This window comes from Parus major, chromosome 10 (genome assembly GCF_001522545.3).
Source record: "Parus major isolate Abel chromosome 10, Parus_major1.1, whole genome shotgun sequence".
Taxonomy (NCBI): Eukaryota; Metazoa; Chordata; class Aves; order Passeriformes; family Paridae; genus Parus; species Parus major.
The window spans coordinates 6,482,385-6,494,769 of record NC_031779.1 but is presented as its reverse complement, the minus strand read 5'-3'; the positions used below and the strand labels follow the sequence as shown (position 1 = coordinate 6,494,769).

Sequence of the window (12,385 nt, the reverse complement as noted above, 5' to 3'; positions counted from 1 at the left end):
TGGGCTGTCCTCTGGGACTGGTAGCGTGGAGGAAACACAGAACAGATCAGCAGTGGTGTTAGAATAGATGGATATGACAGGCATCTTCAGGCTTTGGAGGAAAAAACTGAGGGAAGAACTAACGTGTGGTAGGTGACTGGATACCCCAAACAAAGGTTTACACATCTGAACTAAATAAATCCTGCTTTTGGCACAATTCTCAGCCTGTGGCCAAGTTTCTTCAGCAGTTTCTGTCAGTTAAGCTCAGTGAAACAAGCACAAGAGATGTCCAGCAGTGCTGGGGTTAGATGTTGGGGTTGTTGTTTAGGAAATGCTTATGTATGTGCTTGGCTGAGGAAAGGGGACAGAGCTATGGAATCTTTCATTCATAAGGACCAAGTTAGGAGAGTGTGTAGGTGTTTGCAGGATGGCTGTAGCCACAGATTCTCTGAGTCATTGCATGTTTCTCTGGGTTTCTGCCAAGTGCCAAACACAAAAGCTACCCCTTAACAAAGCCATTAAATAATAACAAATATAAATAGGGGAAAGGGGCTTAACATTGTTAAAGTAATCTTTTCTGGTTGCTTCTCTTGTTATAGAATTGATTTGTGTTTCTGTTTAGTTGTTTTGTGGTAATGTGAACAAAATAAAAAATCAACATCAACAAAATTTTCAGAGAATGACCTGATTAGTCCCCCAGTGTTTTGTCAAGCCAAAAAGCTTCCTTGCAATATTTTAATAGCTATATGTGAGCCTCCCATTGAAATTTCTGCCAAAGCTGGCTAACTGGCTCTTCTGAAAAAGTTACCCTCTCAGTGCAATTCCCATGCAATGTTCAACAAGATTTTATTATGAGGGTGTCTGCTGGGGTGGAGGAGGAGTATTGGATTTGATGAAATGATGTGTTTCTCTCTCACAACAAATAAAACAAACATTTCATGTCTTCTATTAGCTATGCAATGTTAATTGTAATGATATGTCTCCTGGAGTTTCCTTTTCTCTTCCAGCCTTGTAAAAGAAATAGAAGGAAAGAACGGAATTAAAATACATCACATTCTCCCAGGAACTGAGGAGCCTGTTAAATCACAGTAAAAACTAAATAAATAAAGAGACTACCACAGCAAAGCATCAATTTTCCATAAGTTGTGTGAACATCCATAACCACTGACAGCATATTAACACTGTGTTTTGCTTTGCTTGTTTTAATCATGTGAATTCTATGACTTGAGAACTTAACTCCTAATAACAGAGCCTAAACCCTATTAGCATGTTCAAATAAGCATTTGCAGGGAGGCTGTTAAAGATATGTCAACAATATGAGCTCAGCTTTTTTCGTAATGGAAAACACACATAGCTGAAGACCATGTTTTATGTGTCTTTAAAGAGAACTGGTTCAAATGAAAATAAATAGAAAGCACTAGTAGAGATACTCACAGGGATGATCTGTCCACACACTCCGATGGGTTCATGTCTTGTAAACGTAAAATAATCTCCATCTGAAACAGATGAGCATGCTTACTCTCAAGTGCAGTTTGACTTGGCAGAACAAAAAAAAAATTAAAATAGAGGGAGGGAAAAAACTCTAAGGATCAGCCTTTGATGGCAGTTAAAGAAATAAAGAAGTCATGGAAGTGTTTTTTTGCGAGCCAGCATGGGAAACCTAGGTTCAGGAGCAACCTAATTGTTCTTTCTGTAGAACAAAGGAAGCAGGCTTCCCATCAGAAAGTAACCTGCTTTGTTCCTTGGCAAAGAGCTGTTCTGCACATAAAATTGCAGTAGCATGGAAGCACTTACTGGCCTCAGCTGGTTTAAGGGTGAGGGAAGTGAAGAGTCACAACACAAAGGCAATTTCCTGAAAGGCATGAGTGGAACACAACAGTATTAAGGGGTATCTACAACCCAGTGTGGGCTAATAGAGTAACACTGAGCTGACTCATCTGCCATTGAGGACATAGGCAGTGTGAAGTGATGGAAAGCTGGACCACAATCTCTAGTTGTGGAATGAGGAAGGAAAGTTGTGACTTGTGACTGAGCATCGTTTACTTCCTGAGGTCTGGGAGCACGTGCTGAGGTTCTACATGCAGGTTTCTTCACAGTTAACAAAGAGCCAGAAAGGGACCTGCTGTGTGGGGACCGGTTAAAGGATCAGTTAAGGTACTGTCTAACCAGTAGCTTTGTTAGTGTGCTCAGCCTGCATCTGTAGATTTACTGCACCTTTGTACCTCAGCTGAGTCTTGTAGCTGTATAAACTAGCCCAGAGTCAAACTATCTCTGAATTTAGGTGAGATGTTTTTCAGTGTGGCTACAGCTGAGGGAAAGGCTATGCTAAAGGCATGAGTTGAATGTGCCCCTTGGCCTGTAGTGCTTGGTCATCTAGAAAACCTCAAATCTCTTAACTTAGGAAAATAATTTCAGCTAAGTATGTGAAAATGATGAGGTTACCTAGGCTTAATGGCAGGAGATGATTTACCAGGATAAGAAAAGGTTACACAGCGGAAGGGAGTAAGAGGAGGAGGAGGAGAGATTACAGGGCTTTTGCTCCCATTGTTCTGTCTCACACAGGGTATGTGCTTTCCCTCCCAGGCTGGGCTGGGAAGTGGCTGCCCCGGCCTCTCCCCTCGTTCAGTCCAAAGCTGCAGCCACTCTTATATCAATAGTGAAGATATTGTGCAATACTGGGGAAGGGCCTGACTTCACAATGGAGAGTGTGTTTTGGGAACCTGCTGCAATATCCTCTAAGATTTATCTGGTAACAATAAACAGGTTAATCCTTAAAATTTCTCGGGTTTAAGAAGATTTCAACTTGAATTTGATTAGAAATAACTTATTGTCAGGTCTGCTTATTTCTATCCATCTGCTTTACAGGATTTGCTCAGTAGAAACCTGAGCTAGAGTAGCTAAATGTCAACTGGGGGCCAGATACAGAATAATTATGAGAAAGGTAACAATAGTCTGCAACCAAGACAAGGGACAGAGCAGAGAAAATAAAGGAGGGAGGAAAAGAGAGAAAAGAGATTCAGGAAAAGGCAGAAGAAAATAGTTTATCAGTTGGTTTGCACTGCATTGACAAAACGCTGTTGTAATGTTTTGATCTCCAGATGTCTGACAACTCCCCAGTGGAGATGAGACTATTTGTGTCACAGACTGAGATGATCAGTTTGGTTTTCCAAGTTATCTTTCACAGATGCTAGCAGTGGTTCACAGACTATAGGAAGATTCATCAGATCCGGCAGAAGCAAAGTAGAAATCAAAATACAGAGAAGTACATACAAGCAAAACTGTCTAAGTGCTCAAGAGGAACACAGAGGACTCAGCTAAAAATACCGGCTTGTACTCAGTAGTACTGTGAGAGGTGGGTTCTAAGCCAGAAGGATGGTGGCAACATAACAGTAACACAGTTACATTAGCACTGTCTGACTTTAGATTGTCACTGCATAATCACTGCCACATGTCTGCGTGCTTCATCACAGAGTTATAGATAACCTGAACCTCTTACCAAGGCAGACAAATGGTGGTTAATTCTGCCCAGCGTAGGCAGAACGTTCTTTCCGCAGAGCGGTGCCTCCCATGCAGAGCTGCTCTCCCTGCTGTCTCCCACTAGACTCTAGACAGATGCCCTTTTTGACACCTACTTCCAAAGTTCATCATCCACAGATTTTCTGTCAAGATGGGATTTTTGAGGTTGCTTTCTAACAATATCTTTGGGAACATATGTGACTTGAAGTTCTTCAGAAGCCTTGGATGTCTCTGGACAGGCCAAAGGTGGATCTAAGAGAGAGCCTGTCCATAATGCAGAACAAGCTGTTACCATGACAAAATAGCTTAAGAATTAAATGAGCTTATTTCCGTTATTCTAAACAGTAAGCAAAGTTCCTAGTGCTTACAAATTGTACAGGAGACTTTTTAAATGTTTGAGTGTTTTAAGTCATGCTAATGACCCTTATTCTAAGATGCTGTGGCTGATGATTGTTATCTTATCCTTTACTAGCTGGCCGCCAGAGGGACCTGACACTGATCCCACATCCTATCTAAAATTTTGTGTTAAAGGGTTTTTTTTAATATACTCAGCTGAAGTAAACTGACATTCTACAGTCCTCACTGATATTAATAGAGCAAGATCAATTTGCAGCTGCTTAGCACCTGGCCCAAAGACTTTCATTTTTTAATCAGAAAGCAAGGTCCATTTATCCAGGGATCTCACTTTGGGACAGCAATATCTTCCACAGATGTGTTTGCTCAGATTTCCATCAGGAGTCTCCAGCATGGATATTTTATTTGCATAACAACCATAATACAGTCCCATGTCTCATATAGCAGGACACAGCAAACAAGTGGGTGAGGAGAGCTGAATTGGCTCTTTAAACTATATCATAGCATATATTGCTTTAAAGATACATTTCTGCTTGCATTCAGTTTATTAGTTTAACAGTTTCTGGCCTAGCCTCATTCTGTTTTAATTTAAATCATCAAGGCTTTACGCATGGGAGCAAGCAAAGGGCAGTCTGAAGGTTTTGTAGCTCTGGGACCAAATGGAATGTGACTGTAAAACACACTTCTTCTTCTACTTGTCTATCAATTGCCTATTTTTATTTTACAGGAAAAGAAAGCTTCAACAAAAACAGCAACAACAGAACATTGGGAGGTTTCAGATTTATTAGCACACTGAATAGAGACAAGATTTAATAGTGGGGGTTTTTTTGATTTTGTTGTCTTATCTTTGGTGAGCTGATGGTAAGTGAACGTAAAGAGCACCACTGTTTAACAGCGGCTTTGCCCTAAAATAGCTTCATGAGAATGACAAATTTATGGTGTGAAAGCAGAGGAATAAAGAGAAGTGTTAAACGAAGAAGAACTAATTGATCCCCTGAAGATTTGTGAATGGACTTATGATTTCACACTACTGAAAACTGTGTTAGCACAAAGTTTGCACTAAGGAAGGGATGCTGAAAATGTGCCTTCCTTTCACCCACCATAGCCCACCTTACCGAAAAAAAAAAATCAGGTTTTATCCTATAAGGTACTTGAAACCAAGAATAAGCAGAGAATATTTCTTCTTCTTAATCTGGCAGTGCCTTTTGGTTGCTGACCTAATTTCTGTGTACCTGTGGGGCTAAGGACTGAGAAAGAAGCATTCACTGACCAGGGAGAAAGAGATTAGGGAACAGGAAATTTGCTGAATACATGAATTTATGGTGTGGTCTGCACTTTTGTGTGATTAAATGTGAAGTGCAAGCAGCAAAACTGGGATTTACGAATCTCAGTCTAAATGACTGTGGAAAGCTTTGAGTCCTTGCAGGAATGTCTACACCTGAAATATTATTTTCATTTCTTTGGTGAAAATAAGATAGTGAAGACAAACACCAGTCAGTGCACTCTGCAGTTTTAATAAGGTGAAACACTAAGATGAGTAACACTGCAAGAAGAGTTACAGGTTGTTTCCCTTCTGAAAATTTTGGAAGGCACATTTTCAGTTTACCTGCTTGCCTCACTTGGGTAGTTTGGTGCTTTGCTGTAGAGAGGCAAGTGAGACTACTGCAGATACTGTCACACAGTGAAACACCAGGGAAATAGCTGGGCTACAGCAGTGGGCCTTTATCCCTGAGTGTGCCCTCATGTGCAATGAACACGTGCACCATGAAGCCAAAAAGAATCCATGTAATGAATGTTCATTTTCCTTAATGCTTTTCCAGAGATTTGTTTTATGCAGATGAAAGATGAGTACACTTATCTTAATGACTGCACCTACATAAAATAATTTTCTGCTTTTTTGCCATGTTGTGTAATTATAGCACTTGGTACATCTAGTCCGGACTGCAAATGAATATGTTTGCATCAGACAATGCAGCCTGTATTTGTAAAACAGCTGGGAGGGAGGGGCAGGAAGAAGAGAGTTGTTGAAGAAAAAATAATGGTAAGGATTTTTTCACCTCTCTTTAGCAAAAGAATAAGAACATAATGATTTTATCGCACACATGAAGGTTTATCTCATATATACAATATAAAACTCATCCCACTGAATAATTTGAAGAAGCATCTATAACAAAATATATCTCATATGTATGTAGTTCCCTATAGTAACATTAAGAATGCTCTCAAAATATAAATTGAGTTAGATCTAGTGTTAGTCCAAGGTAAAATTATTTGCAAAAGCAGTAAGGAGACATATACATACCAGATTGATACATAATGATGCTGTTTCTTAAACAGGCACCCAACACTGTTTTCATTAGTTCCAAAGTATTTTCCAGGCTTCTACCTCATCTATTTTTACACACGTGTCAATAATTAAATGTAGGTATTGAGCTATCTTCTTCTCAGATGGACACATGCAAAAGAAACCAAGCCTTCATCACATGTGCATGTGGGGGAGAACAAGAGCAGGGCACCCAGTGCTCCCATTGCTGACTTTCCAACATCTGCTTCAGCAACACACTACACACTGGAGGAGCAACCCAGGCTTCTCCTCTGCCTTCCATGAAGCTGTGAGCTACCAAGCTTTAGTCTGGCCATGAGAAGGTTTAGGTGCACATTTGTGCTTTAATTCCCCTTACCTACAGGAATGGTCATTCCATGGATTTTGTCTGCCCAACCAGCGTAATACCTCAGGGTTTTTATGACTCCCTGGAGATCTACATAGAAAGCTTGCAAGAATGGTTTGCCACTGTTCAGTGATTCCATAGTCTGCAGGACAAGAAAAAGTTAAGAGATGTAAGTATAGTAATATTTTTTGACTGTTGTTCCTAAGTATTCACCATCTCAACTGCTCTTGAACTGTGACAAAGATTTTAATGAAGACCAATCAGTTGCACCTTGATGTAATTTTAACCCAGAAGGTTCTGAACAATTATCTGATCCTCTTTGTTACTTCTTTTCGTAAACATGAACAGAATGTCTTTTCCTTGAAAAACCCAAACTGGTTTCTTCTGGAGTATTCTGGAATGGCCATGATTTTAAGAACATATGTGTGTGTTTATGTGTGTTTGTCTGCCCGTCTGTCTTGTGGGTTTCTGTGTGTATCCACATGCATGTACATGTGCCTTTGTGTACTTTGAACCTAATAGCCACTGTGTTTGGTCCAGATCTATAAATGCTGAATCGCTTTAATCAGGAGCCAAGATAAAAATGCCTGTCAAACTGGGTTCTGTTATGTTAATGATAACAGCTGAGAAGGGGCTCCTTGTAACCCTGTATTAATGATCTGAATCCATAAAGAGAAGAATGGACACATCCCTCTTTATATAATTGATGTGAATATAAAAATTTCTCTATATGGTTGCCAAGACTCCTGCTGAGGTCTGAGATATCTATACTGTACAGCCAGTTTATTTATTGCCATCAAATAAACAAACTTTCCTCTAGGGAAGCTCATAAATTAACAAGCTAATGTATTTATTTTTTAGTTAATATTCCTATTTTTAAAAGTATCTTCTAAGCTATCCTCTTAGGGGTTCCTAAGATCATTTAGCAAAAAAAATCCAATAAAATATCCTAAGATGTTGAGTAGCTTAACTCATTCTCAATAGCTGTCTAATAGTAATCATTAAGAACGGGCAAAGGACGCCCATGTGTAACACACCAACCATCAAATGAGTTTCTATAGAGAAGAATGGAGGCCTAATTCTGCACTGACTTATATCCCCAAGAGCAATTAATGGCACTGCCTGCAGCGCAACTCAGTAAAGAACTTGGCTTCAGAAATAAAAATTAAATGACAGGCAGAGTAAACTTGATTTGCTGTGCACTTCCTTCTCCCCATGGCGATTTTACAGTATCTGCTGGCGGTAAGATGATTTAAGTGTTGACAAAGCTGGAATTAAGATGTTCACGGGCTTAGTTCAAAGCACTTGACATGCGGAAAACAACATTAACAATGCCACCGTTCCGATGGCTCCATCCGAGAGCGAAACGGAGCCGCACCCGGATTTCATGTCACCAGCTGTGTCCCTAAGCACCTCACCTGCCCTCCCTTCCCATCTGCACAAATCATCCCAACCTGCCATTTCTTACTCTAGAAGCGTTACAGGTGTGCATGGCAGGCATGCCTGTATGCACGCCCCTGCTTTTGCACCATGTCCAATTCAAAGCTGATCTGAGCCCACTGGAAGCCTCTCGTTGGCTTTTCTGGGTTTTGCATCACGTTGTAAGTGGACAAAGCCATTTCAGGCAGGAAGATGCATGTGGTTTTCACACAATTCGTATCAACCCGTTCATGAAGGAATTGGCTTTTCAGCATGTAAAACTATCAATTGATTTTTATGTGCCACTTACAGCAAGAATTGCCCTGTCCCTTTCGACCAAGTCTGCTAACTTATCCAAGAGATGGCCTCTTTCTGAGGCATCCATTCTCCTCCAAACCGACCCCAGGGAAAAAGCCAGCCGAGCTGCCCTCACTGCCTTGTCTGTATCAACCTGGGAAGAAGGAAGAAGAAAATTGAAGACACAGGTAAATAACACAAGCAGACTTATGGAATTTGCTGTCACATGGTGGGTTTTGGAATTATGATTAATAAAGCACTGTCCAAACAGTGCTATACTGGACTGATTGCTTTGATCTATTTATACATTTCTCTTATTTGTTATACATTTAATTTATACATTAAACATATAGTCATTCATGGGATACATTACTTTGTCAGCTTCCTGAATGTCACAGATTTGTTCTCCTGTTGCTGGATTATATACTGGGAATATTCTTCCACTTTCAGAATTCTGCCACTCATTATTGATGAAAATCTAGAAAAGGAAGAAAAGTCATCAGGTCTCCTGCATGAACAAACAGTAATGTATCTAACAACAAACTTATGAGAAAAGCTGCAGGTTCTAATACAAAAGAACTGAAACTTTTTTGTGTGTGTGAAAATTACAGTTTTCAAGAGTTCAGGCTGAGGTTAGTGCCTGATGTCTTTCTGTATTCTATAGCAGTGTCATTATAGAAGCAACATCAAAGTCTAAACATTGGTTGATGTTCAAATATGGTTCAAAAACTGTAACAAATAAACTAAAAAAAGAAATACCTGTATCAGAGAAAAAGCCTTGAAACTGCTGGAGACAAGACAAGGTTTTGGAGTAATCACTCAGTTCAGTAAGTAAACATTTAGTCACTGATACATCCCAGTCAAGGCTGAATAATCTCAAACATCACAGTTCTTCAATACACAGTCAGTTAATTATGGCTACAGTGACGGCTTGCAGCACAAAATTAACTTGCTTATCTGCTAGGAACAATGGAAATTGTTACATTCTCTCAGTGTTGATATCATTTTAATTGTCAGGGGCAAAACAAATTTAAATGGTAATGGTGCTGACAACAGCTGTGTTGAGAAAGGTAATGACAAATGAGTTTATTTAAAGTAGATTTTTAATGGTAGCTGCATGCATGTCACTTTCTGCTGAATTAAGAACAGCAATTATTTATTAGCAGGTATTAAAGAAGTCACTACATGAAAATGACTGAGTGAAAAGTTTTCCAGGTATTCAGACTATTTCTGTCTTTTAAATATTTCTAAGAATGAAAGTGTTACAAAAGTCCAGGCACCAACTGGTTTCCTTAGAGTCCAGATATCAATGGATTTTATTGGATTCCATGAAATACAACTTTAAATGTGTAAGAGGATGTCCTGATTGCATTGAAATACAGAGTTTTACCCCTGACTCCACTGAAAGCAGGAGTTCACACACAGAGAGAAGGAGTATTCACCACCCAGTTTGTTTTTTTTGCACACATGGCTGTATTTATAAAGACAGGGGATCCTTTGAAAGCTTGATGAGTCTCAGTTCCAATCAGAGATACACAGGTGAGAGAAACTGGCCCATCTTTATACACAGAAAAGCAAATATACATCTGTAGAGTTTTCAGTTACCAGACATGAGCTTGCTCAAACCTATTCTCCAAGCCAAATGGAAGTCCTGTAGCTGTGTTCCTCTCAGCAGGATTTATTAGCTCAGGCTCGGTGCCACAGTGACTGCAGTGTCACAGCTCCTGCTCCAGAGCTCACTCGTGTCCGGCTCACTGCGGCCATGTGTGGGAGGAACCTGTGCCTGCCTGGAAAACTACACAGAAACCAACAATTCCATGTGCTTTTGCTGTTACCACTGTGTTTCTGTTGTGTTTCCTCATCTTCCCTATGCCTCAAACTTCAGCCTCTGCTGTGCGTCCCTCCATCCATTCCAGAGCATGTCCTTTCTTTATTCCCCCTTGCCCCTTCTGTTTAGGTTTTCAGAACTTGCTGAACTCAGGACCTACCACACCACTACCATTGCTTTCCTTGCATATCCTATTTATCCTGAACATGTTTATGTCCTTGGACTGTGAGCTCCTCAAACTGTGCTGGTGTCTTCCTGCTCAGTGATGAAACTCTTCACCAAACACAAGTACTGGTCCCTGTTAGGGCGTTCTGGAGCTAACCCAAAATGAGATAAAGAATCACCAGTATGATCTCTAGTGACCAACACCATAAGCCAAAATCTTCTGGGGTATCGTTGTCACTTCTAAACTATAAGTGAAGCAAAGAAACACAGATCTGTGACCTGTGTGGAAGAAGGAATTTACTTCATGCTTTCCAGTGAGTGTTCTCCGAGTTAACTCTGCACCCAGTGAGTGTGTTGGGGGGTGCTGAGGAGGGAGGGGAAGGGAGAAAAGCTTCCAGCTTCAAGAGCAGATGGCCAGAGAAGATGTAAGCATGTTTGTTTAAGGTGACAGGATGTACATAAACACATGGGCTTCTCGTGTGAGCTGCATTGAAAGAATAAAGCAGTTTGGTTGAGTACAAGAACCTGAGAAATTGTGGCAGCCACAATTCAGTACATTTCCCTTAGAAAAGTGGTCTGTTCTTTTTTAAAATAGATTAAAAAATGTTAACTCCATTCTACTGTGATTAACACCTATCATCAGGTTTGCTAGTACAGAGGATATACATTTGTTCTTGAAATACATTTCACCATAGGAATGAGAAATAGTGCCTTGGAATTACAAAAGAGGGCTGCAATTCAAGCTGACTGGAAGGAAAAGCTGCATGATTTTATTGAATGCTCCATTTATCCCACTGACTTAGAAAAAGAACAGTAATAGTAAATATTTCAGATAGGACATGGGAAGGATCTATTTGGCATAAAGTTAGAGCTGAAAGCAAGAGAAATTGCTACTGTTAATGGTTAATGTTAGTTTCTTCCTGTTCCACTTTCTATAAACAAGGTATTGCCTATACAAGCTCATTACTGTAAACTGAGCACATTTAAATTGGCAGTAAAATCAGAGTATTTACTCTAGTGCACAAATAAAGTACCTAGTCCCATGTTTTGGACCAGTTTCAAGTCTTGAAATCCAGCAGCTGGCGGCTTTACAAGCAAAGTCTTACACTTAAATAATTCACTTTTGAAAGTTTTAGGTGTTCTGTGTCAGGTAGTACCATTCAGCAGATATTCCTACCACTGAGACGCAGATTCTTTTGCAATAAATTTGCATTCACAGGGGCTTTTATAACTCTTCCAGCACTACTGACTCCAATGGCTGTTGATTAAATGTATATATCCTGTACATTTAATCTGACTTTCATTATGGCCACTTCGTAAAAATGCCATGAAATGGAGAAGCGATGACACATTGCAAGAAAAAGGAATCCCTGCAAAGCCTCAAATTGGGTTTTTTTCTCCCTTATTTATAGTGACCATGGTAAAGGCCAACCCTAAATCAGGGAGAATATTTGACAGCAAATGTTCCTATCTATGGATTATATATAACCCATCCTAAACACCAGATAAAAAAAAGGGGTAACCCTAGAAATAGAAGGGCTTGCTTCCATGTAAATCATGCTACAAATTGGACAACACCCAGTGAGTTCATTGTTCAATCTCAATTGTGAAGGCTATTCACATTTACTATTCCCCTGGAATCAATGTTAATTAAGGCTGACTGGGGCTATAAATCAGCCTTTGGTTTTTACAACTTAATTCAGCATTAAGCATATATATGTAAATAAAAGGTAACTGATTAACCACTTGAGTTTTCCAGGAGTTACTGAGGTAATTTGTTTTTGTTTGAGTCCTAGTGCTACCTTTTGTGATATGCAGCAGGGAGAAGAAAAAGTCTATAGTGTGTCATGCATTTGCTATGTGGTATTGTGGTAGTTAAATGACCTGGCAGGTTGGGTGCTATCAATAGCATTGTGTCAAAAGGCAAAGGGAAGAAGGGAGCATTTGAAAAATCTTGGAATACACATTTTGTTTGCCATTTACTCTCAGCAGAGGCTGTAATGGCAGTAATGTCAAAGCAGGAAGATAAAAGGTCAACTTTGCTGCTGTACTGAGGTGTCCCTGTCAGTGTAGTGATTTAGCCAAGAAAAAACCCAAGTGGCAAACCAACCCCCTGTAAGTGAGGAGTGTGGCTGCGGTTGGTGCGCAGTGGCTGAAG

At 40.0% G+C, this 12,385-nt stretch overlaps 1 protein-coding gene across 4 annotated transcripts in view; it reads right to left on the bottom strand.

The window, feature by feature from the left end:
* ALDH1A2 (aldehyde dehydrogenase 1 family member A2) overlaps positions 1-12,385 on the bottom strand; it is an 82,441-nt gene that overhangs the window by 22,462 nt on the left and 47,594 nt on the right. For 3 of the 4 annotated variants that reach the window (XM_033517038.1, XM_015638616.3, XM_015638611.3), the window contains 4 exons: positions 8,608-8,712; positions 8,248-8,388; positions 6,531-6,660; positions 1,414-1,475 (listed from right to left, as the gene is read on the bottom strand). In XM_033517038.1, coding sequence (XP_033372929.1) covers positions 1,414-1,475; positions 6,531-6,660; positions 8,248-8,322 — 267 coding nt within the window. In that variant the 5' untranslated portion in view covers positions 8,323-8,388; positions 8,608-8,712. Of the gene's footprint in view, positions 1-1,413; positions 1,476-6,530; positions 6,661-8,247; positions 8,389-8,607; positions 8,713-8,993; positions 12,376-12,385 lie in introns of those variants that run through there. The other variant, XM_015638612.3, reaches the window with a different exon arrangement.